General features: G+C 40.0%; 1 protein-coding gene across 1 annotated transcript in view; it reads right to left on the bottom strand.

Annotated features, from left to right (window-relative positions):
* LOC122797762 (serine/threonine-protein phosphatase 6 regulatory ankyrin repeat subunit A-like) overlaps positions 1-27,409 on the bottom strand; it is a 2,341,865-nt gene that overhangs the window by 382,820 nt on the left and 1,931,636 nt on the right. The window contains exon 24 of the mRNA XM_044066284.1: positions 19,759-19,956. Within this exon, the coding sequence (XP_043922219.1) occupies positions 19,759-19,956 (198 nt within the window). The remainder of the gene's footprint in view (positions 1-19,758; positions 19,957-27,409) is intronic.

The raw sequence follows: 27,409 nt of genomic DNA on the forward strand, positions 1-27,409 counted from the left end.
TTTATTGACCTAATATACTGAGACTGGTTGCACATATCCTGCTGTGAAGCTCTGTGAGTATAACTCCACAACAAGCAACTTACTCCAGTAGATCTCCAGAAAATCTGTGATGATATTCCCTTCCAGAATATGCACATGTTGAATACTCACTTTCCTCACTCTTTGTTGACATCTCCTAGCAATGACTTTAGGTGCTCTGGCCTTTAGATCAGTAACACTCTACAGCATTCCCATGGTAATATCCACTAATTAAAAAGTACACTTGTGTACACTTACCAGAAATGTAGATGTTTGAGTGTATTCACTGTTGCAGTCATCACATTTGGGTTATCCCTGCCAGGGTAGCCCTCGGCCAGCCCAAATACCAGAGACTTAGCATTTCTGTATCAGTTGCTGTCACTTGAGGACTGACGTCAGGTCATCAGTGGTATAAAGTAAGGCAGCCAACACCGTTATATCAGTTTTTCTTGCCCTAACCTGTCAGGAGCCCCCAAAGTAAGAGGCCAGGCTCTGGTGGAAGAACCCTACTAGTGGAAAATAAATACCAATATATCCCTTGTAAGGAAAGGTGAACAACAAGAAAGAATGGTAACAAAAAGAGAGAGAAGAAAGAGGATGGAGGGAGGAAAACCAGGACTGCAATAGTGAATACACTCGAACATCTACATTTATGGTAAGTGTACACAACTGTACTATGTTCTTCGTGTTTCACTGTTGCAGTCATCACATTTGGGTAGATTCCCAAAGCTGAGGAAATGGGTGGAGGCAGTCAAGGAAGCTAGGGGCTGGCTAGGATGCCCTGCAAGACTGCAGAAGCAAACCCTGCCCTAGATTTGGAGAAGAGAGGTAGGTGGTAATGCTTGGTAAAAGTGTGAACAGATGTCCAGTTCGCAGCCTCCAGGATGTCCCTGGTGGGGACTCCTCTGAGGAAAGCTGCAGAGGTGGAGGCTGCTCTGGTGAAGTGTGTCCTGACCACCTTGGGGGAGGCTTACCATGCTGTTTGTAGCAGAAATGAATGCAGTGTGCTATCCATTTGGAAATGGTTTGCTTGGAGATGGCTTTGCCCTCTGCCCCTAAAGCAAAGATAACCAGCAGTTGATCAGATTTTCTGAAGGGTTTAGGGGTTTAGTCCTGTCCAGATAGTATCTGAGCTGTCTGTGCACATCTAGAGAGTGAAGAATCCTTTCCCCTTTGTTCTGGAGATTAGAAAAGAAGGTGGACAAATGAATGGATTGGTTGAGGGCCACACTGAACACTACCTTGGGCATGAAGGATGGGTTAGTTCTGAAGGATACCCGGTCTGCATGGAAGATGATGAAGGGTTCCTCAGCCATGAATGCTTGCAGCTCAGAGACTCTTCTGGCTGAAGTGATGGCCAGAAGGAAGGCTGTTTTTGAGGAGAGAAATTTTAGCTCTGCAGAAGTTAAGGTCCCAAGCTGGTGTTAGTGCCCTTCTGGAGGGCCTCAAGTTGCTAGCCCCTCTGAGGAACTGTTTGATCAATGGGTGTGGGAAAAGGGGCTGCTCAGTGGGAAAATGAGCAGAAATACCAGATGCATGAATTTTTATAGAGGAGAAAGAGAGACTATTGTGTAGTAGGTCAGCTAAGTAATCCAGGATGACACTGATGGAGGGCTGTGCCATATTGGCCCCCTTAGCCTGGATCCAGGTGCAGAACCTTTTCCATTTATCTGCATAAAACGTTCTGGTGCTAGGGCATCTGGCCTCATGGATAACATCCAGAACCTGTTTACTGAGGATAGAAGATTGGTTTGGGTATTAGGGAATAAGCCAAGCTACCAAATTAAGTGTCTGTAATTGGGGATGGATGAATTCCCCTTCCCTCTGGGTTAGGAGGTTTAGAATCTGAGGAAGATGCAATGGAGGCAGCGAGGACAGGCTGCACAGCAAGGGGTACCATTGTTGTTGGGGCCAGTCTGGAGCTATAAGAATGGTTCTTAGTTTTTCCTTTTTATTTTGAGCAGTACCCTGGGGGTGAGAGGTAGGGGAGAAGGCATAGACTGAGAGAATGCCCAGGGGAAGGACAGGACATTCACTTTCCAAGCCATGCAGTGATGCTGCCTGGTGCAGAATTTGCTGAGCCGATGGTTGATGTGGGAGGCAAAGAGTTTGACCTTTGGGGTTTTATGAGTTATTAGGAAGAAGGTGCTTCTGTTGAGCTGCCACTCATGTGAGTCAAGGTTTCTGCTTAATTGGTCTGCAAGTTGAGAGATCCTGGTAGGTATTGTGCTAAGAGGTGTAGTTGCATGGAAGAGGCTGTGAGCCAAAGGGTCATGGCCAGCCTGCATAGAGGTTTGGAGTGAGTCCCTCTTTGTTTGTTGATGAACCACATCACAGTGGTGTTGTCTGTTTTGATCAGGAAAACCCCCTGGAGAGAGAAGGGGTTTGAAAGCTATCACAGCATGCTGCACAACCATCATCTCTTTTTAACTGATGTGCAGGGGATTTGCTGTGGGCTCCATTGGCCAGCCTGTACTGCCATTCAGATGTGCACCCCAAGCATAGTCTGATGCAAAATGTGGTGAGGGTCTGGGTGGCAGGGTGTGGGGAGAAGGGCAGTCCCTTGTTGTAGAGCATGCTGTTGCCCACCAAACAAATTCCTTTCTGAGGCAAGAAATTATAGGTAGAAGAGTTTCCAGGTCTTGAGAGTGTTGACACCAAAGGCTCTTTAGTACCATTGAAGTTTTCTTCTCATGCTGTCTGGCATATGGAATGAGGAGTATGCAAGATGCCATTAACCCCAGAGCTTGCAGGATTTTCCTTGCAGAAAGCTGTGACCTGGTGGCCAGTTGACAGAAGTAGGCTGACAGGAACATTTGTTTCTGTGGTGTAAGGTATGCCATCTGGGATGCTGTGTCCAGACTTGCTCCCAGGAAGATTATCCTTTGGGTGGGCACCTGTTTTGATTTCATTGATTGTGTACCCTAGGGAGGTTAGTAGGCTCTTTACAAAGGCCAGGTGTTTGAGCAGCTTTTTCTGGCTGTCTGCCTGAATAAGGCAGTTGTATAAATAGGGGTAAATTTGAATATTGCTTTGTCTGCAAAATGCAATGGCCAGAGCTAGGCATTTTGTGAAAACTCTGGGAGCAGTAGATAAGCCAAAGGGAAGTGCAGAGAACTGAAAGTGTTGAGATCCTGCCCTGAAGCGGAGATATTTTCTGCATGATTCCCTGACAGAAATGAAGAGGTAGGCCTCTTTTAGATCCAGGGTGGCTAGCCAAGCATCCTTGGAGAGCATGGGTAGCAGCTACTGGAAGGTGAGCATTTTGAATTTTGGGATCACCAGGAAGATTTTTAGAATGGATAGATCGAGGATGGGGTGCCAAGTGCCCTCTTTTCTGGGCACCAGAAAAAGTCTGGGGCAGAAGCCTCACTGATGTACCGCGAGGCATGCACAGTACATCAGAACTGCCGCAGATACCAGACAGCTGCGGAAGGGCAGCAAAGAGGTATATAATGCCATTATTTAAGAAAAGTAATTGTTTCTTTCTTAAATAATGTCATAGAGATAGCAATAACTCATTTTCTGCGTGGTATGGATTTAACCATGGTTGTCTTTGTTTGGTCCCTCAGGCTTCACCTCGACCAAACCACGCCAACCGTGGTTAGGTCTCGATACCCACACCCAGGCGTGGGTTATTGCTATATGGACCACCCTATTTGCCTTTAATAGAACCATGATTAGAATGTATATCACACTTCATTATCATGTTCAGTCAATTAACTAAAACTTTTTCATAAATTCTTGGGTCTACATTCAACAATAACATAGGGCTACAGCCCATTGTCAGTAACATGTCTCACAGAGGTTTGGGTATTACTTTAGCTTTTAAAAGTCTGCTGTCAAAGCTCCCTACTGCTCATCTTCTACAAATAAATTATGAAGCAGGTCAATCTCCTATTGATGCAACTTGTAAAACTCAACATTTAACACAAAGCTTTGCCCACTGCCAGAGATTGGATGGCTCTTCTAACTTCATCCCTATCAATGGGTTTGAGTAGCTGATTTTTAACTGCTACTGAAATAGAGTTCATGTTTATTGACCTAATACACTGAGACTGGTTGCACATATCCTGCTGTGAAGCTCTGTGAATATAACTCCACAACAAGCAACTTACTGCAGTAAATCTCCAGAAAATCTGTGATGATATTCCCTTCCAGAATATGCACATGTTGAATACTCACTTTCCTCACTCTTTCTGGACATCTCCTAGCAATGACTTTAGGTGATCTGGCCTTTAGCCCAGTAACACTCTACAGCATTCCCATGGTAATATCCACTAATTAAAAAGTACAGTTGTGTACACTTACCAGAAATGTAGATGTTTGAGTGTATTCACTGTTGCAGTCATCACATTTGGGTAATCCCTGCCAGGGTAGCCCTCGGCCAGCCCAAATACCAGAGACTTAGCATTTCTGTGTCAGTTGCTGTCACTTGAGGACTGATGTCAGGTCATCAGTGGTATAAAGTAAGGCAGCCAACACCATTACATCAGTTTTTCTTGCCCTAACCTGTCAGGAGCCCCCAAAGTAGGAGGCCAGGCTCTAATGGAAGAACCCTACTAGTGGAAAATAAATAACAATACATCCCTTGTAAGGAAAGGAGAACAACAAGAAAGAATGGTAACAAAAAGAGAGAGAAGAAAGGGGATGGAGGGAGGGAAACCAGGACTGCAACAGTGAATATACTCGAACATCTACATTTATGGTAAGTGTATACAACTGTACTATGTTCTTCGTTCATAGATTAGTACTAAGCTAACTGCCCTTCTTGACCCCAGTTAGCCCCCAGCAGTTATCCCTTGTGAGACTCAAACCCTGCACCTTGTGTTTGTAAGGCAAACACCTTAACCATTAGGCCACCCTCCTGTTTCACTGTTACAGTCATCACATTTGGGTAGATTCCCAAAGCTGAGGAAATGGGTGGAGGCAGTCAAGGAAGCTAGGGGCTGGCTAGGATGCCCTGAAAGACTGCAGAGGCAAACCCTGCCCTAGATTTGGAGAAGAGAGATAGGTGGTAATGCTTGGTAAAAGTGTGAACAGATGTCCAGGTGGCAGCCTCCAGGATGTCCCTGTTGGGGACTCCTCCGAGGAAAGCTGCAGAGGTGGAGGCTGCTCTGGTGAAGTGTGTCCTGACCACCTTGGGGGAGGCTTACCATGCTGTTTGTAGCAGAAATGAATGCAGTTTGCTATCCATTTGGAAATGGTTTGCTTGGAGATGGCTTTGCCCTCTGCCCCTAAAACAAAGATAACCAGCAGTTGATCAGATTTTCTGAAGCGTTTAGGAGTTTAGTCATGTCCAGATAGTATCTGAGCTGTCTGTGCACATCTAGAGAGTGAAGAATCCTTTCCCCCTTGTTCTGGAGATTACGAAAGAAGGTGGACAAATGAATGGATTAGTTGAGAGCCACACTGAACACTACCTTGGGCATTAAGGATGGGTTAGTTCTGAAGGATACCCGGTCTGCATGGAAGACGATGAAGGGTTCCTCAGCCATGAGTGCTTGCAGCTCAGAGACTCTTCTGGCTGAAGTGATGGCCAGAAGGAAGGCTGTTTTTGAGGAGAAAAATTTTAGCTCTGCAGAAGTTAAGGTCCTAAGCTGGTGTTAGTGCCCTTCTGGAGGGCCTCAAGTTGCTAGCCCCTCTGAGGAACTGTTTGATCAATGGGTGTGGGAAAAGGGGCTGCTCAGTGGGAAAATGAGCAGAAATACCACATGCATGAATTTTTATAGAGGAGAAAGAGAGACTATTGTGTAGTAGGTCAGCTAAGTAATCCAGGATGACACTGATGGAGGGCTGTGCCATATTGGCCCCCTTATCCTGGATCCAGGTGCAGAACCTTTTCCATTTATCTGCATAAAATGTTCTGGTGCTAGGGCATCTGGCCTCATGGATAACATCCAGAACCTGTTTACTGAGGATAGAAGATTAGTTTGGGTATTAGGGAATAAGCCAAGCTACCAAATTAAGTGTCTGTAATTGGGGATGGATGAATTCCCCTTCCCTCTGGGTTAGGAGGTTTAGAATCTGAGGAAGATGCAATGGAGGCAGCGAGGACAGGCTGCACAGCAAGGGGTACCATTGCTGTTGGGGCCAGTCTGGAGCTATAAGAATGGTTCTTGGTTTTTCCTTTTTTATTTTGAGCAGTACCCTGGGGGTGAGAGGTAGGGGAGGAAAGGCATAGACTGAGAGAATGCCCAGGGGAAGGACAGGACATTCACTTTCCAAGCCATGCAGTGATGCTGCCTGGTGCAGAATTTGCTGAGCCGATGGTTGATGTGGGAGGCAAAGAGTTTGACCTTTGGGGTTCCCCATTTATGAGTTATTAGGAAGAAGGTACTTCTGTTGAGCTGCCACTCATGTGAGTCCAAAAGGTTTCTGCTTAATTGGTCTGCCAGGGAGTTGAGAGATCCTGGTAGGTATTGTGCTAACAGGTGTAGTTGCATGGAAGAGGCTGTGAGCCAAAGGGTCATGGCCAGCCTGCATAGAGGTTAGGAGTGAGTCCCTCTTTGTTTGTTGATGTACCACATCACAGTGGTGTTGTCTGTTTTGATCAGGAAAACCCCTGGAGAGAGAAGGGGTTTGAAAGCTATCACAGCATGCTGCAAAACCATCATCTCTTTTTAACTGATGTGCAGGGGGATTTGCTGTGGGCTCCATTGGCCCTGTATGCACCTGCCATTCAGATGTGCACCCCAAGCATAGTCTGATGCAAATGTGGTGAGGGTCTGGGTGGCAGGGTGTGGGGAGAAGGGCAGTCCCTTGTTGTAGGAGCATGCTGTTGCCCACCAAACAAATTCCTTTCTGAGGCAAGAAATTATAGGTAGAAGAGTTTCCAGGTCTTGAGAGTGTTGACACCAAAGGCTCTTTAGTACCATTGAAGTTTTCTCATATGCTGTCTGGCATATGGAATGAGGAGTATGCAAGATGCCATGAACCCCAGAGCTTGCAGGATTTTCCTTGCAGAAAGCTGGGGCCTGGTGGCCAGTTGAGAGAAGTAGGCTGACAGGAAAAATTGTTTCTCTGGTGTAAGGTATGCCATCTGGGATGCTGTGTCCCTACTTGCTCCCAGGAAGATTATCCTTTGGGTGGGCATCTGTTTTGATTTCTTTTCATTGATTGTGTACCCTAGGGAGGTTAGTAGGCTCTTTACAAAGGCCAGGTGTTTCAGCAGCTTTTCCTGGCTGTCTGTCTGAATAAGGTAGTCATCTAAGTAGGGGTAAATTTGAATATTGCTTTGTCTGCAAAATGCAATGGCCAGAGCTAGGCATTTTGTGAAAACTCTGGGAGCAGTAGATAAGCCAAAGGGAAGTGCAGAGAACTGAAAGTGTTGAGATCCTGCCCTGAAGCGGAGATATTTTCTGCATGATTCCCTGATAGAAATGAAGAGGTAGGCCTCTTTTAGATCCAGGGTGGCTAGCCAAGCATCCTTGGAGAGCATGGGTAGCAGCTACTGGAAGGTGAGCATTTTGAATTTTGGGATCACCAGGTAGATTTTTAGAATGGATAGATCGAGTATGGGGTGCCAAGTGCCCTCTTTTCTGGGCACCAGAAAAAGTCTGGAGCAGAAGCCTTGGCCTGTCTTTTCTAGAGGAACATGCTCTTCTGCCCTCAAAGAGAGCAGGGAATGGATTTGCTTTTGAGCCTCTGTCCACTGATTTGGTGGTAGATCTGGGAACCCTTTTGGTGTTGGAAGAGTGTGGAAGGAGAATTTTTATCCCTGAGGCATGATGTTTAGAACCCATTGGTCCTTGGTAATTGTGGCCCAGGTGCTTGAGTGAAAGGAGAGTTTTCCTCCTAGGGGTAAAGGATGGCGGGCAGAGGATAGTTCGGGAGGAGGTGAGTCATTGTGAGTTCTTACCATAAGGGGATGGGTTAGAGCTCAGTGGTTTTGAAGTGGAGATAGTTCACTGCTTAGATCTCTGCATTCCCTGGGGCTGCTGTCTGGGGGTCTGTTTACACGGGGCCAAGGCTTGGCCTGTTTACTCAGAGCAAGAAAGGACCACTGCTTGGAGGGAAAATGCCTGCTGAACCTTGGGGGCTGGACCTGTAAGAAATCTTTAACTGTTGGCATAGATCTTGCTTTTTCTTCCATCTTTCTTAAGACCTCTTCTGCCTTAGTGCCAAATAAGTTATCTTTGTGCAAGGGGGCATCCAACAATTTAGATTTGACATGGTCTGGCAGGGGTTGTTCCTTAAGTCATGCATGTCTTCTAATGACAGATCCAGTGACTGCTGCCTTGCAAGAAGCTTCTAGTGTGTCAAAACCACAGTGCATAGTGTGTTTAGTTACTTGACTTGCAGAATGCATTAAGTCTTGTAAATCTTTAAATTCTGCCCATGCAAGAAAGGAAGACATTTTTTGTTTAAAGAGTTCCAAGATATGTTGCTGATATTTAAGCATATGGAACTGACAATTTAGTGCCCTGATAGCAAGAGTAGCTGAGGTGCATATTTTTTCACCCCATCTGTCCAATGCTCAGGAATACCTGCCTGAGGGGTGGGATTCTTAGCAGAGGTTGCTTTAATCCTATTTGGCCCTTGAGAAATGACCTCAGGGTCAGCTGTTGGATTTAAAAAAAATATTTGTGCGAGTCAGGGACTCTGTAGTACCTGTCTGGTTTTCTGAGAGCAGGAGGTAGGGCATCAGGAGTCAAGCAGAATTCAAGGAAAACATCATCCACCACATCCAGGACTGGGGGGATGGCCAGGGGTCTGTGTTGCAGAAGATCTAGGAATTCCCTGAGTCTCTTTTTAGACTGAGGGTAGTCCTAACTCTCCCATTGGAAATGCTCCCTTAAGGTATGGAGGGTTTCCCCAAAAGAAATATCCTCTAGGGGAGAGGCTGAAGGAATGGATCCCTCTAAATAAGAATCCTCATAAGTGGAGAGGGCTTGCATGTCTTCGTAGTCAGATGCATCAGATTAATCTGACACATGTTCAGACAAAACTACTGGAGACAGATCTCTTTTTCTTTTTGAGGGGGTAGCTTCAGCATGATAAGGTCTTCTGCCATTTTAAGCATTTGAGAGTGAGGCAAGATAGCAAGCTCCTGAGAAGTGGGTAGTCAGTTTCTAGGGTGTGGTTCAAACCCTGGGCCTAAGAAACTCAGTTATTTTCGAAAGAACAGTAGTCACAAAAGAAGACATTGGTTTGTGTCGAGATTCGGTGGTGCAAAGGACGGCTTCAGAAGCCAGTGCCTGCTCAACAGCTCTAGACCCATCCAAGGTAGAGACGACTGCAGGATCCTTAGATGAAGAAGAGTCTTGTGGCATACTGGACTCCAAAAGTGTCTCGGTAGCGGCCTGCAAATCAACTGAAGTGAGCATCAGAGGTTGTGAAAGAGCCTCACTGCATACCAGAGGACTGACAACAAGCTTAACTGAAGCATCGTTGGAAGGTTTGGACCAGTGCAGTCTGTCTCTGTCTTTATCTTTACTTTTTTCAGAAGATCTGCTGTCGGATGGCTTACCGAAACCATATCAGAATTCGAGGACTGTAAACAAAAATATCTGGCTACAATAAGGGCCCAACGATGGATAGTTCTGGTGTTAAACAAAGTACAGAAGCAACAACGGGGGATGTCGTGGTCTGGGGCTAGACAAGTGACGTAGTAAGAGTGGAAGTCTGAGTGTGGTATTTGCTTTCCACAAGCGAGACAATTATTAACTTTTTCTAACATTGGTTAGTGCAAGAAAAAAGGATCCCCAATGGGGTTCTTAGCTTTAGAAGACTTCAACTTCAACTCAGAAATGAAAACTCAGGTAGTGACCGACTAGCACTCATGTGAACTCCTTCTGCTTCAGGCTCCACAGCAAGAAAGACTGATGTAATGGCGTCGGCTGCCTTACTTTATAACACTGACGACCTGACGTCAGTCCTCAAGCGACAGCAACTGATGCAAAAATACTAAGTCTCTGGTATTTGGGCCAGCTGAGGACTACCCTGGCAGGGATAAACCAAATGTGATGACTGCAACAGTGAAACACAAAGAACATCCTTTTGTTCCATTTCTTTAATTCTCTCTTCTATACTATTGAAACTCAACTGTTTAGCTAATTTATTAGCTCTGGTAAGTCGCTGTTTCTTACCAGTGTTGAAGACCCTTTTTAAAATGATTTCCATCTCCTATCATAACAGAAAGGTATCCTTAGATTTTTATCCCAAAAGGAACTAACTAATTTTCTAACATATTGTAGAAGATTGTTATCCTGGAACCATAGGTGATCTATTCTTCACTGAAATGTGGATGACTTACTTATCTTCAGTATTAGGGATAACAGTATCGTGCTATGATCTCAAAGGGTAACAGACACAAAATCTGCCAGATCCAGCTATGGACTTAAAGTTGTGAGATCAAAAACATGTATATCCTGACAGTTATAACTCCTTCATAATTAAAATATGTAAATTCAGTACAGAAGGCTGGATAATATAGTGTTATTCTAAAACCATGTTCCCCTGCCCATATTAAATACGGAGCCAAAGCCTTCCATTTTGTAAAGAGTGCTGCACTATTATACCATATGACCAGCAATCTTAATGTTGTTACTGAGATCTCTGTCTTTTTTCAGGATACATTCTCAATTGTTGAAGTCCAAGTATTTAGAAATAAAATGCCTAGTGTATGGTGCATTCACTTTGCTGGCTTGAACCCTGTGTGCCCTTTCTATAATGGGGGTGCTCAGTTTCTAATAAAGTTTACATTTCCCTAGGTATAAAAGACACTGTTAAGTTCCTCTACTCTCTCCCTCCGGTAGTCCAGGGATCCTAAGATTATTTCTACAAGCTCTGTTTTGTAGTTGATCTATCCTGGCTTACATTTGCAGTGCATGTGTCTGCAAACTTGTGACATACTTTGTGTTAATGCTTACCGCCAGTCTCTACTCTAAGATTTTCTTGTTGCTAATGCAGTCCTTGTTGAATATTTTCCAATTGTTGATCATGTTTCAAAGTAGTAACCTTAGCTGTGCCCCATGTTGCTTGAATTGCTCCAATATCCTCAGTTAAAATCTGAAATCTTGGATTTCTGTGTCTCAGCCAAGTTACAAACACCCACCATACTATCCCAAAAATGATTTGTCCATTTTGTAAAGCACACTTTTGAGGCATTTCTCCTTAAAACACACTTGTGTCCCAGTATTCTCTTTTTCCTTAAGGTTTTAGTGGTTCATTTTGCTGAAATGAGGCAAAACCATGAGGACTTGTGAAGTAAATCTTGTTATCCATACACATGCCCATGTATGTGGCATGTGTACATGCCCATGTACAGAGCCAGATCCAGCAGTAGGTGACATAGGCAGCTGCCTAGGGCCTTGTAGCTAGGGGGCCTACTCAGGCCAGGAGGCTTAAGCATTCATTTTAATAATAAATAAAAAAAAAGCTTTTAAGCACCATGGTGGCGGTACCTTCCGCTTTAAGAAGAACCATGTGTGCATCACCAATGCGGAAGTAGGAAGTAAATGCATAATGCATTCCATACTTATGCGTGTAATTTAAACTAGCCGTTTCTTTAAGAGAGAAGGTAAGAGTATGTGTGTGTGTGTGAGAGTGTGTGTGTGTGTGTGTGTGTGTGTGTGCATATATATATATATATATATATATATATATATATATATATATATATATATATATATATATATATTTATATATATATGTGTGTGTGTGAGTGCATATGTTTGTATGCATGTATGTATAAATGTATAAAAGTGTAATTTAAACTACAGAGAAGTGTGTGTGTACGTATGTATGCATGTGTATGTAATTTAAGGTAGCTGTTCCATTTCTGTATGAGAGAGGAAGTGTGTGTATGTCTGTAATTTAAGCTAGCCATTCCTCTTACAGAGAAGGTAAGTGTGTGTGTGTGTGTGTGTGTGTGTGTGTGTGTGTGTGTGTGTGTGTGTGTGTGTGTGTGTGTGTGTGTCTGTGTGTGTGTGTGTGTGTGTGTGTGTGTGTGTGTGTGTGTGTGTGTGTGTGTGTGTATGTTTGTATAAAAGTGTAATTTAAACTAGAGAGAAGTGTGTGTGTACGTATGTATGTGTATGTGAGTGTATGTAATTTAAAGTAGCCATTCCATTTCTGTATGAGAAAGAAAGTGTGTGTCTTGCTGTGTGAGAGAGAAGGTGTGTGTTGCTGTGTGAGAGCAGAGAAAAGGTAGGGGTGCAGGCATGTGTGTGTGTGTGTGTGTGTGTGTGTGTGTGTGTGTGTGTGTGTGTGTTTGTGTGTTTCAACACACCTCTCAACTGTCCAGATTTAGTTTGTAGTTTTGGTCTGTTTCTCATAAAATTTGTGGTTGTCTGGCAATTCATGGAGGACTGAAGTCACTAAATAATTACTTGTATATGAGTTTCCGACTTCTTTTTCTTCAGAAAATGCATGCTAACAGAACCCTGTTATTCTAGCATTCTTCCAAGTTAAAAAAAGCAATATTTAAAATCTATCCTCATATTCAGACCACTGTATACCAATTAGTTTAGACTTTGTCCAGATTTCCTACACTAAGAGGTAAAGAGGTATGTATACCTCTCAGCTGACCAGACTTATACCTCATATGTTTGGCCAAACCCTCATAAATTTTTTGGTTTTCCTGACAATTCATGGAAGACTTTTTTTTCTTCTTGTTCTTTTGGCTGTTCCCGTTAGGAGTCACCACAGCGGATCACCTATTTCCATTTCTTCCTGTCCTCTTCATCCTGATCTGTCACACCAACCACCTGCATGTCCTCTCTCACCACATCCATAAACCTTATCTTAGGCCTTCCTCTTATCCTCTTTCCTGGCAACTCCATCCTTAGCTTCCTTTTCCCAATATATCCAGAATCCTTCTTCAGCACATGTCCAAATCAATGCAATCCTGCCTCTCTGGCTTTGTCTCCAAACCATCCAACCTCAGCTGACACTCTAATATACTGATTCCTAATCCTGTCCATCTTTGTCACACCCAATGCAAATCTGACTCCTGCCTTTTTGTCAGTACAACCGTCTCCAACCCATATAACATAGAAAGTCTCATTACCCTCTTATAGACCTTCCCTTTCACTCTTCCTGGTACATGTCTGTCACAAATCACTCCACCCACTCCACCCTGCATGTACTCTTTTCTTCTCCTCTTCTACATTCACCATTATGCTGAACTGTTAATCCCAAGTATTTAAACTCATTCACCTTTGCCAGCTCTACTCCCTGCATCTGCACCATTCCTCTATCCTCCCTCTCATTCATACACATATATTCTGTCTTAGTCCTGTTAACCTTCATTCCTCTCCTCTCTAGAGCATATCTCCACCTCTCCAGGGTCTCCTCAACCTGTTCCCTACTCTCATTACAGATCACAATATCATCCGCAAACATCATCCTCCAAGGGGAGTCCTGTCTGATCTCGTCTGTCAACCTGTCTATCACCACTACAAATAAGAAAGGGCTTAGAGCTGATTATTGATGTAATCCCACTTCCTCCTTAAATGCATCCGTCACTCCTACAACAGACCTCACCACTGTCACACTACCCCCGTACATACCCTGTAACACTCTTACATACTTCTCTGCCACTCCCAACTTCCTCATACAATACCAAAACTCCTATCTAGGCACCCTGTCATATGCTTTCTCTAAGTCCACAAAGACAGAATGCAACTCCTTCTGACCTTCTCTATACTTCTCCATCAACACTCTTAGAGCAAATATTGCATCTGTAGTGCTTCTTCCGGCATTAAACCATACTGCTGATCACTAATCATCACCTCTTTTCTTAACCTAGCTTCCACTACTCTTTCCCATAACTTCATGCTGTGACTGATCAGTTTTATCCCTCTGTAGTTACTACAGCTCTGCATATCACCCTTATTCTTAAAAATTGGTACAAAAAACACTTCTTGTCCACTCCTCAGGCATCCTCTCACTTTCCAAGATTTCATTAAACAATCTGGTTAAAAACTCCACTACCACCTCTCCTAAACACATCCATGCTTCCACAGGTATGTCATCTGGACCAGCAGTCTTTCCATTTTTCATCCTCTTTATAGCTATCCTTACTTCCTCCTTGCTAATCCATTGTACTTCCTGATTCACTATCCCCACATCATCCAACCTTCTTTCTCTCTCATTCTCTTCCTTCATCAGCTGCTCAAAGTACTCTTTCCATATGGTCAACACACTCTCGTCACCTGTAAGTATGTTTCCCTCATTATCCTTTATCACCCTTACCTGCTGCACATCTTTCACAGCTCAGTCCCTCTGTCTAGCCAATTGGTACAGGGCTTTTCTCCCTCCTTAGTGTCCAAACTTTCATACAACTCTTCATATGCCTTATGCTTAGCCTTCGCCACCTCTCTCTTTGCCATGCACCTCATCTCCTTATACTCCTGTCTACTTTCTTCATCTCTCTGACAATCCCACTTCTTCTTCACCAACCTCTTTCTCTGTATACTCTCCTGTACTTCCTTGTCCCACCCCCAGGTCTCCTTGTCCTCCTTTCTCTGTCCAGATGTCACGTCAAGCACCTTTCTAGCTGTCTCCCTTACCAGCTCTGCTGTAGTTACCCAGCTATTCGGTAACTCTTCACTGCTACACAGTACCTGTCTTAAGTCTTCCCTGAACTCCACCTCACAATCACCCTTTTTCAACTTGATCCATGGCACTGCCTTCACACTCCTCTTCTTGATCACCAACGTCATCCTACAGACCACCATCCTATGATGCCTAACTACACTTTCTCCTGCCACCACTTTACAGTCTCCAATCTCCTTCAGACTGGCCCTCCTACATAGGATATAATCCACATGTGTACATCTTTCTCCACTTTTGTACATCACCCTGTGCTGTTCTCTCTTCTTAAAATACATATTCACCACAGCCATGTCTATCCTTTTCACAAAATCCACTACCATCTGACCTTCTGCATTCCTCTCCTTAGCACCATACTTACACATGACTTCATCATCCCCTCTGTTCCCTTCACCAACATGCCCATTGAAATCCACTCCAATCACCACTCTCACACCCTTGGGTACACTCACCACCGCTTCATCCAACTCACTCCAAAATTTTTCTTACCCATCCACTGCACACCCAACTTCTGGAGCATATGCACTAGCAAAAGTCATCATCACATCATCAATTTCCATCTTCGTAAACATCACTCTGTCTGACACTCTTTTCACCTCCAAAATACTCTTGGCATATTATTTCTTCAGGATAACCCCTACCCCATTTCTCCTCCCATCCACACCATGATAGAACAATTTGAACCCACATCCAGTACACCTGGCCTTACTCCCCTTCCTATGAACCTATATTACTTCAGTGTCACTGCTTGACAGAGGCACAGAAAAATGATAGGCATAGTTTTTATTCAAACTAAAGGGGTGGCGAAAGCCACATAACTATGGGCTAGGCTTATAAATGCCCTTGGGCAGATAGCCTAGTATGAACCTATGAACCTATGAACCTATGAACCTATAATTCCATCTGGTCTCTTGCATGCACAATATATCAACCTTCCTTCTCTCCATCATATCAGATAGCTCTCTCCCTATACCAGTCATACTGCCAACATTCAAAATTCCTATCCTCACTACCATGCTCCAAACCTTCCTCCTCTCTTCCTGCCTTCAGCCATGCCTTCCCCATCTTCTTCTCCTTCTCATTTGGCTAAAAGTAGTCCAGTTTCCACCAACACCCTGCTGGCTAACAGTACTGGCGGCGGTTGTTGTTAACCTGGGGCTCGCTGATCCTGTATGGAAATCTGTATGGTTGTCTGCATATGTCATTTGACAAAAGTTTTACACTGGATGCCCTTCCTGATGTAATCCTCCCCATTAATCCAGGCTTGGGGCCAGCACAAATGAACGCACTGGCGTGTGCATCACCAGTGAAGATTGAAGTCAATAAATGATTATATATATATAAGTGTCAGACTTCATATCCTTCAGAAAATGCATGCTAACACAAATCCTGTTATTCTAGCAACTTTCTAAGTTAGAAAGAGCAATATTTCAAATCTATCCCTGTTTTGGGCTATTGTATCTCCATTATTTTAGGCTTTGTCCAGATTTCTTGCACTAAGAGTTTGGGAAGTATACATACCTCTCAGCGTCCAGATTTCTTCCTCATATTTTACGCCTATTCCTCATAAAATTTGTGGTTTTCTGGCAAATCACTGAGGAATGGAATAACTAAATAATGCCATACAGTTGAGTTTCAGACTTCATATCCTTCAGAAAAATGCATGAAAAGACAAATCCTATTATTCTAGCAACTTTCTAAGTCTGAGCAATATTTGAAATCTGTCCCTATTTTTGGGACTTTGTCCCCCATTATTTTAGGCTTTGTCCAGATTTCTTGTGCTTAGATGTTGAAAGGTATGGAGGTATGGTAAGTAATGCCCTAAATGAGGGCACATTAGTCAATTACAAGAGCCTGACTTCTCTACACCAGCTGGCAAACTTCTGAAGGAATTCTGAGCTTCAGTGTTGACAAGAGACTGAATCCGCTATACAAACTAAGAGACTGCTGACAGAATTGTGAGTTTGAGTTTCAGTGCATTTTCAAGGGATTATGAGTTTCAGTGCATTTTCATGGAACTGTGAGTTTCAAGGGAAGAGATGTTTACTGTTGCTCATGCTATGTCTGTTTTTCAATGTGCAACTAGCCGTTTTGTTTAGCAAATGGCACTTAGTGTTTATGTTATAGAATTTGAAGGCAATGTTAGTAGTAGCATAATTGCCAGGGATGTGGATTCTACTCCCACTCCATGCAGATGGAGTGCTGCAAATGCAGTGTCCTTTTAATTGCTGTTATTTTGTGCAGTTTAAGGGGAATAGGGGTTCTGCACTCCTCAGTGTGTCCTCCTTTGCATCAGATGCCTAGTAACTATGAACTTGTCAGTTTGCCAGTCATTCCTTGGTGCAATATTACCAGCTTACCACTTGTTTTAAAGCTACACAAGCAATTAATTAATGGGCAACAGGCACTGACTTTCTAGATGAAACACTGAAATGTAAAGTTGTTTTCCAGTAGCAACCTCTTCCTTAGTTACAGATCTTTTTAATATGGAATTATTTGGATGACTTCTACTTCTACAGACATTGTGTTTATTGACAGATATTGGTAGATTGTAATGACTGATGTCTGGGTGGCCTTTTATGGTTGAAATTTTCTGAAATGGGTAGTTTTGTCATAATTGGTTCATACATTTTGTTTCATTGCTCACTAGAAGAATATTCAAAACTACAAATTTAAAACACATTCTAACAAGTGCTGCTGTACTATACAAGGAATATAACTTAATACAATCAGAACGGTGAATCAAAGAACACATACATGTATGCATGGTCCTAAAAATGTGTGGAAGGAGTATATGGTTTGAAAACAGCCCACAGGTAAACTTAATCTTCCAATGGCCAGATGCATTTTCTTTGAATGTGGGTTTTAATGCCATTTCAATGAATGTGAGTTTCAGGTGCTGAGAAGTTTACTTCTCATGCTGTCTGTTTTCATTGTGAGACTGTTTTGTTTGTTTAGCAAATGGCTATTATTCTTTGTGCTATTTTATTTTAATATCTGTACTCATTGTAGACGTAAATAAGCAGTATGCACACTGACAGGTTTGAACAGTCTTTATGGTAACTGGGTAGAAACAGCCAAGTAGTGGAATACTGGAATGGCAGTGAAGTTGGCTACTGTGGGGGGGGGGGGGGTGTTGCCACAGGAGGGGCTGCTCCAGGGGGGTGCCCTCATCTATTATCCCACCTAGGGCCCCGTTTGACCTTGATCCATCTCTGCCCATGTATGTGTAATGTGCACATGCCCATGTATGTGTAATGTGTAGTGCAGATGGGTTGCACCACTCCTGGCACCCCGCAGCCTTAAACTCCAAACAAGTCAACTACAAAGTGACTGTATAACCAAAGCAAGGTTTTATCATACTGTAAAATGCAATACCCAGGATCATACCTCTCAACTGTCTATATTTTTGCAGAATGTCCAGATTTTTGCCTCAAATTTTTGGTCTGTTCATTTTAAAATTTGTGGTTTTCTTGTAAATCACAGAGAACTGAAGTAATTAAATAATGGCAGACATTTGCGCTTCAGACTTTATATCCCTCAGAAAAATGCAGGTGAATGCAAAATTCATTATTCTAGTAACAAAGTAAATACAAACAATATTTGAAAACTGTCCCTATTTGTGGGCCTTCGTATCCCCAATATTTTTGCCTTTGCCCAGGTATTTTATGCTAAGAGGTTGAGAGGTATGCCTTAGAATCAGAAAGACATAATGCACTATGCAGTCATTTTTCTGGAAGGAATGCATCTGTTACTCAGGAGTGATTCAAATTCTATAGCACTGCAGTAGTAAGTAGACGCTGGTTTCTAGCACCATGATTATTCTGCATACAAATGCTCCAATCCAGGGCCTGGACTAAAGTACATTAGTCATGTGTGCTTCCCCAAATCATTTACTAAGAATATAAAAACATGGTAAAGCTATACAAAGAAAGTCTGTACTACATATACACTGTCTTTTGACATTGTAAACCCACTGAAATCCATGCCAGAAGCAATGCTGTCAGTGCCACAGTTAGAAAGTACTGCAAAGCTGTGTAACTGTGTATGTGAGTGGGCCATGCAGGTTAGTATGCCTGTGCTGGTGTTTGTGTTTATGTATGTGAGTTTGTGTTGAGTATGTAGGGACATGTTTGGAGCTGTCTTGATGTATGTGTGTCTGTGTGTGGGTATGTGTGAATATCTGGCTGTATGTATGTGTGTGCTCGCACATGCTTACAGGTGCCTGTAAAACAACATTGTGTGGCTTGATAAGGGCAAACACTAGCATGGTTACATCTGATTATGGACTGTTTAATTTAAGGGTATGTTAATGGGTTGCTAATTAACTTTTATTTAATATAGTTCTTTCTTGTCTCTGAATTGCATTTTTTTGCAATACTACTTTTATGGTTTTCCCAGGGAAGCCATAATAGTGCTTTAGTGATATTGTCTTGGAATCCTTCCCAGTGTTACAATAGAGTAAATGTATATATGGAGAAAGGAGGTGTGTCTCAAAGGGCATGTAAACTATGTACTGCACAAGTTATTTCTTAAAGTATTAATTTTTCCTTCTGATATTTCACCTGCTTAATTCTATTTCTCAATAAATTATCACTGCAGTATATTCTATTATTTCAAACATCTGTATTTTGAGAAGTCAAAATAATTTCTTGATCATTGTTTTGTTTTCTTTATGCTAGGTTTCTTTGTAATTTAAAGCTTTTTAAGCCTCAGAGACAGAGACAGAAAACATGCACTAGCACTACACAGAACAAAACTCTATACTTTCTAGCAATGTATTTTGTAAGACAAGTGTTGCACTGTGTTTGCTGAGTTACTTAACATTGAATCATATTATGTAAATCAAATTTTAATTTTGTTTTTAGCTTATGCTTTATATTTCTGTCTCTTTTGGTTACATTGTTTTACGTACCATTGTTGTGGAACCTTTCTCCCTTTGCATTGGTTGAAAATGGTTTAATCCCATTTTGGACTTCTCAGTCATCAAATCACAGTCAACAACATTAACAAACAAACAGAGACAAACCAAAACTATGAAAGACATTAAAGGTTGCATAGGTGGGAAATAAATTATGGATTGATGGGAGGCTTCTAATATAATTTACACAAAATCTCTTGAGTTCATGTTGCCTACTTAATATGGTGTCCTTCTGGCTACTAGAAAAGTGCTTTTACCTTATCAGTGACATTAATCTCTGCTCCCTGACTAAGCAGAGCTCTCATCATCTCAGTATGGCCATTGGCAGCAGCTAGGTGGAGGCATGTTCTCCCTCGCTTGTCTTTAAGATGCAGTAGTGCAGTTGATTTGCTCAGAAGAAGCCCAACAACAGCAATGTGTCCATTCTGGGCAGCAAGGTGGAGTGGGGTGAATCCCTGAAAAAAAGAAAAGCAAGCATGTAAACTCTGGAGGCCTGGTGTAAAGTGAAAAGAAACAGACAGCTGTCCTTAATGACTAGACATTATTATTTAATGGTACTGATGTGACTCTTTCCAAAAAGGCAGCATGAAGTAGCATATGTACATTTTTGATAAGTATTACTTTCTTCTACTTTTGTGTATTCATGTAATAGTTTAACTAATTATACAGCAGTTGTTTCAAATCACATATAACATGGAAAAAACTCTTACTGTAAATTTTTATTTTTCTGTGGTTAAAGCCTCCAAAACCTAACCTATGTAGAAGGCATAACTTGATCTGACACTCCTCTCTTAATCTGTAACAAACCATTAGAACAAAAATCAACTTCTTGCATTTTAAGTTCTTAGATGTATTTCTATCTTGTCCCTGGAGGAATTCACCGTGCTTGCAATTGTGGTTTATCCGTGGTTTGTAGTATTGGTTGGTTTGTAAGTTCTTAGATACCCCCAGAATCAATTCTATGCTATATCTAATAAAAGTATACCAGTGACCAGAAAATTCCTCCGTCCTTCTTTCCTTCCTACTTCCTTCCTTCCTTTCTTTCTTCCTCCCTTCCTTCTCAGCTAGCAACTTTATTGCAACACTAAACAGATAGAAGGCAGAGAAATCAAGTCTGGATAAGATGACATTTTATAATGGGGTGCACACACACACACACACACACACACACACACACACACATACACACACACACACACACTTGCGCTCAGGCACACACACATGCACACACTCACACACACACACACACACACACACACACACACACACACACACACACACACACACACACACACACACAAAAACACTCACACCACTCACACTTAATTGGAATTTCAGTTAAGTAACAGTACTCAACAGCTATCATAATTTAACATTTGTTTAATTAGATTTGTGTTAAATGAATAGTGCCATTAAGTCACAATGATCTGCTTTTCAAAGGATATCTAAGAGATGAGCACTTCCAAGTACTTTTAGAAGTTGACATAACTCTTAAACTGAAACTATGAAACCTTTGTTGATGTTATGCTAATTCATAGACTGCCACTATCAAAAAACTGAAATTCCTTGTTTTATCAAAGCTAGCAAACCAATTAAGTAATGGCTCCCAAAGACAACATCATAAGATAGCTTTGTTTGGAATTCAGCAACAGAGTAAACCTAGAATTTGTAAAATTCTTTGATGGAGGTTTCAAAGCCTTTCAACCCCCCCTCAAATGAAAATACATTGTCCAATGTGTACCCCTTTACTAATAAACATAGAAATTTTCTAGCACAATTTGTAAAACATGTCTCTGTTGGTGGCAAAGCCCTCCAACCACAACTTTAAGAGGTTATATATATTGTGCTTCATTTGGTGATACACTTTTGAGGTTAATGCACCTTGGCAAAAAGATAAATTTCTTGTTTAGCAGCCTCTATTTATATAAGCACATTTCTACCCTTGACTGTTTGAAAAATGGCCGTGGAGAGACGGCCTGCCATGAATATTTTATATTTTTCTTAAGGAAAGTTTGTCTTTAGATAAGAATTGCTGGGACGCGTGACATTTTTACAGTGACATTTTCCACTCTGTTGATGTAACAGTGTTGTTAAGTGTGGTCCCTATACTACAGTAAAACCCTCAGAAGTTCTTTGTCTAACAAAGCCCAATGAATAATTCATTAATTACTAGCTTTTCTATTTATTATGTAGGGTTGTCAGCTGAGATCAACTTCAGCTATCAAAGACCAGTGTAACTTCAGTTACAGAGATACAGGATACCTCAAACCTCATACAGAGACACATTTTATTTTACACTGATCTAGGAAGAACATTTACTTGATAAGGTTGGTTGATGTCCCTAGTTGCTCCATATTAGGAATTAAATTAAAGTTATTCTGTGAATAAATAATATTATTTAATGCAAATTATAAAACTCTTATGTGTGAAGGTTTCTTTGGCTGACCATAGCAGAAGACATAGAGAATATAGCTGAATATGTGGTTGTTGAGGAAGAAATGAGTAATGCTAAAGATATAGAGGTGCGACTGCTACCAAAGCAATGCTCTGTAGACAATAAGAAATTGACTTCCTTGAAGTTAAGGTAGCAACAAGGAGTTTAAATGAGATGATATTTGGCTTGTGGCATATACTTGGACTGCTAGAAAGATTTTAAAGAAAACTATAAGTAGCCGCAGAAGAGACGATAGCATTTTTTGCATTGATCAGTGGGTCTCTATAATATCAATTAAGCAACTGGTGGCTGAAGTGCATAATAGAACTGAAGAAACTGGTAGTCAGGTGGAACGTGACATAATGACTGATAACAATGGAGGACAAGACCTGCACAAAGAACTTAAGGTTGACTGTTGTGTTAGAAGGAAAATAATGTTTAGAAATGTTGAAGTTTATGAACACTTAACGTGGAAGAATTGCCAGGTTTTACAAAATTATTACTAAGATTTTAAAAAGTATAAAAGTATATCAATTATTTCTGACTGCATCCAAGAGGTCATATGATACATTTTCAGTTGACTTGGTGCAGTTCATGACAACTTATAAAAAGGAACAGGTCTTGTGGAAAATGTGGTAACTATGAAGAAAAATTACAGTTGCATCTCAAACATGCATGTGAGTCATTCTATTTCCAATTTTTTCTTTCTTTATTGGCCCTTATTTGTTAGATCAGCCCCACTAAGACAGTAACTTCTTTTCAAAGGAGAACCAGGGATATATCCATTTTAACTAGATTTTTATTTGGCCAGGGTACCAGGAGAAATTCCTATATGCTTTGTGATTAATAGAAAGGGATCCTTTACATCCACCTGAGCTACGCCCACTCAGGCTATACCTCTCAACTGTCCAGATTTTCTTAAAAGGTTCAGATTTTTGCCTTATATTTTTGGTCCAGTCCTCAAAACATTTGAGGTTTTCCTAGAAAATCATTGACAATTAAAGTCACTAAGTAATGAGAGAGGTTTAAGTTTCTTTTTTTTCCTCAAATATTTTTTTTTTATTTTCAATTAAAATAACATTTACATAATATTTTTAAATATAATTTTAAACAACTATATACAATATTTACAATAGCCTGACTTTCAGTTATATATACTGTATGTTATTAAATATAGAATTAACAGATCATTTATCAGAGCTACAATATTGATTATTGCAGAGTGTCCAACAAAGATATAACCTTCTTCCAAGGATTATTTACCAATGGCCTGGGATAGATTTGTAGTTCTTTGATTTTTATTTCCATTGATGCAGTTGTCTTCAGTAAAGTGTAGAATTCTTCCAATGTCAGGGGTATATTTGAATTCCACCTTCTGGTTACACATTTCCTAGATATAGCAAGTATTGTCCATAACAAATACATATTTGTCTTATTCAGGTAGGGACCTTCATTTACATTTAGTATAATCAACACTTTAATTAAGGTAAAGGATTCATTAAATAAAGCTTGTAAAAATGATTGATTCCATTCCAATATGATTTAATTTTATTACATTCATAAAAAATATGAATCCAGTCTGCTTTATTTGACTTTTCACACCTCCAGCAAAAACCATTTGTAGTAGTACTGATCTTTCTTATTCTATCTGGTATTAAAAATGCTCTATGTAAGTATTTCCAGTTAAATATTTTCCAGTACTATGTGTTAGAGGTGTAATTAACTGATAGTAAGATGTTAGTTTTAATTTCTTCTGTTAACTGCAATGACTGCCCTTTTGTTAAGAACGGTCAGTATGATGGTTTGGGAATTGTTTTATATGTTATTAACTCTTTATATAGATTTAAATTAAATTTTTCTTTTCACAACTATTATGTATAAATTCATACAGAAAACATATTAGATTTGGAATATCTATAAATGAGGAATTATTAATTAATCAGCATAAATCTTGAGTGTACATTATAATGCTTTGTAAGGTTAACCAGTCCTGTGTTGGAATATTGTTAGCAGTTTTTATCATATGTATATCTAAAACATTTAATTTATTTACACATTGAAATCGGCATAAGAATCCATTTTGTTCCCAGGAGGTTATTGTTACCCTATATATTTTGTGAGGAAAGTTCTTAGTGATGGTAAATGGGGTTAAAAGGTCAAACCAGAGTTTTAGATCTATGTTTACATTGATAAGTTTCCTGAAGGAATTGATGCAATGATTAATCAGTGTTGTTTTAGAAGGTTTTGTTATATTATATTGTATACTTATGCATAGTATGTACCAGGGTTTGTTTGATTTGTCTACTATTAAAATTTTTTTAACAGATTAAATTCATTTGTTAATATAGCCATTGTTACTTCTTTCCAGTTGGCAAAGTAATTTGGGTTTATCCAGTCTATTGTAGTTTTAAGTACAGATGCTTTTATATATGTTTCTATTTCTGGGAAGTTCTACTCTCCAAGGTTAGACAAGTTTTATGTGTTAGAATGTCATTATATTTCTTATTTAATTCATCTATTTCTTTTTTGACTTTTGGACAGTTCTGATTTTTTTAAGATTTTGCTGTCACAAGTCTGGTTTGCAAGTTTAACGATTCAGTTTCCCACTCTTTAACTTTGTTTTTGTACCAGCTAAGGGTCTTACCAAATAAATACGCTTTTAATGAGTCTCAAACCATGACTCTACTGATTTCTGTTGTATTATTAATTTCAAGAAATAATTGTAGTTCTGACAACATCCAGGGTCTGAATTCTTTAATTTTCATGATATATGATGGAATTCTAGTTGAGAGGATTAAAGGTTTAAACTCTATTTGGGGCTTCATTATCAGAGAGTTATGATCTGAGAAGGGGCATGGAACTATTGAGAAGTTGAGGATTTTTGTTTGTAAATCTTGAACTACGAATAATTTGTCTATTCTGGTTTGTGTTCCAAATCTATGGTCTTTTTGGGAAAATAATAAGGATTTATCATCTTTTACTTTAAAAGTGTCTATTAAATGAAATGAATCAATCCATCTTTTTAATGATTTTGAAATAGTTGCTGTGCGATAAGACTTCTTAGTGGTTTCAGAAACTTCTAAGGTACAATTAAAGTCTCCTTCCCGTATAAGATTTCCTTTATAATTGTTGGAAATACAATCTAGGTGTTTTTAACCATTCCTGCTCCAGTTCCTGGGAACCAATATAGATTAGCTAAGGTCCATATTCTGTTATTAAATTTTATTATAACAAATGCTAGTAGACCTTCTTTGTCCTCATATGTATAAATAACTTTTGGAGTGATTATGTTTCTCTTCCAGAGAATTGATACTCCTTTGTCTTCTTTCTATAGGAGGATTGAGCTAAGACTGTATAGTCCTTAGGGTTTCAAATAAAGCTATCATTAGTCTTAAAATGTGTTTCCTGGAGAAATACCACTTGTTCCTTATTTAGTTTTAAATATTTTTGTAAGTTTGATCTTTTATTTGCATTATTTAAGCCATTAGTATTTAATGATAAGAATGTTAAATCCATTTCAAGTTATTGTTGGAAGAAACGTTTTGCTTCTTTTTTTATTTTGATTATAGTAGTTATACCATATTCTCTGATAACACTGAATGTTATTCTTATGTGTGCAAATTTGGGAGTGTAATTTAATGTTCTTTCTTCTTTAAATACAAGTAGGGTAAAGTAGGGTAAAGTTCTGGTCAGGCTTTAAAAAAGTACTTCTATAAAACATTAATTCTAAAGTATCAAACACAAGTAAATATGAATTTCCCATTAAACATGAAATGAAAGTCATTCCTAATCCAATAAATAAAGATAGATTGGATTATCACTCATACCTTTAACCAACAATATCAACTGAGCTCCATATATTAAATTATTATATGGAGAATTTTCTTAAAAGAGATATGAAAGTCTATATTATTCTATTATTTTCTATAGTATTTGATATATCAGGATGGAATGTTAGTAGTGTAAACAATTATTATGTTGACTTAGAAAATATCCAATATTTAGTTACCCTTAAGAGATCCCAAACATGTCAGACATGTCATTTTGGATAAATTAAATGCAATAGAGGAACATACACTAAATAAGCCAACAACAAATATATTATTATTAAAATAATTTGACTAAAAGGTCTCTGCAGGAGACAATGAGTGATTACCAATGAAATATGAATTTACTGTAGGTGTACTGTCTTCCTTTACTTTCCCACTCTTCAGCTCACCAACTTCAACTTACACTTATGAAAAGACATGGCTTATCAGTGGTATCCTGACTCTGAGTAGAGGCACCCTACATTCTAGTGTGCAGTGCTTTTACATATTTATAGATTTACAAAGCAAAGTCTAAGAATGAACTATGATCACCCTGACAATTCCCATCCTGCATAGGGCACCTCCTGCTTCCAGAATGGGTAATCACATCAGGTCTAGAATGAATGTGAAGGTACCTATATGGCAAACAAGACTTACCTTAGGTAAGTATTAATCAAATAGTATTTAGAGCATTTTAGAGAGTTCTCAGGGCTATTAGACTACTCTTAAGCCTCTCCTCCCTTGACCAAAAACAGAGATTTCCCTTCCCTGTCTTTCCCTTGTTTTAAATCAGTACTAATAAAAGAAATTCAGCAAACATAGGTAAACATAAATAACATTCAGTAGTCCATCTTGTACATGACTCACAATCCATTAAACAAGTCAGTGACTAACATCACTTTAGTAAACATTATAAAGACAAATTAGAAATAATTTCCTAGCTCTTTAAATTTTCTGATAAAGCAAAAAGTTAACAATAAGCTATTTTAACTAAAAGTATAAAGCATTTCAATTTGTCCTTGCATGTATACATTTCTACTTATATTGTAGTGTCAGTAGCTGTCTTTGAAATCTGTACAATACTTCACTTCTTCAAATCATTCCTTTTTCAATTCAGGTTTTGTTTTGTCAAAACAGCAACAATATTTCAAGGGCACAATTAATATTTAGACTGATGTTTCAAATAAATAACTTGTCAGTTGCCAATTGAGTTCGTTTAGATTAGAATGTATGTTTAGAGCAAATATAGCATGTTACAAAAATAATATGTATTTTTTGTGTGCTCTAGAGACTGTCATATGCAAGTGACCAGGTGCACTTGCACCCTGACAAGTTAATCTTTTAATTTAAAAGTTTTTTTTTTTGGTTCTTCTTTAAGTCCAGTCATGTGCTGACATCATCGCCGCAGTTTGAGAGCTAAATGGACAGTTTAGAGGATGCTGTGACATCATCGCGAACTGAACGGACAGTTTACAGGACTTTATTGAAGATGGGACCCTTGCAAGCGGGAACTGAAATGAAGATGGGACCCTTGCAAGCGGCGGGAACTGAAATGGACGGAAGATGGGACGCTTTAGTGGAGCGGAACTGAAACAGGCAGCTTTAGTAAGGTAGGTGTGTGTGGAACTGAAATGGGTGGCTTTAGTAAGGTAGCTGTATGTGTGG

The sequence above is a fragment of the Protopterus annectens genome, chromosome 3.part1 (genome assembly GCF_019279795.1).
Source record: "Protopterus annectens isolate FY-2018-M chromosome 3.part1, PAN1.0, whole genome shotgun sequence".
Taxonomy (NCBI): Eukaryota; Metazoa; Chordata; order Ceratodontiformes; family Protopteridae; genus Protopterus; species Protopterus annectens.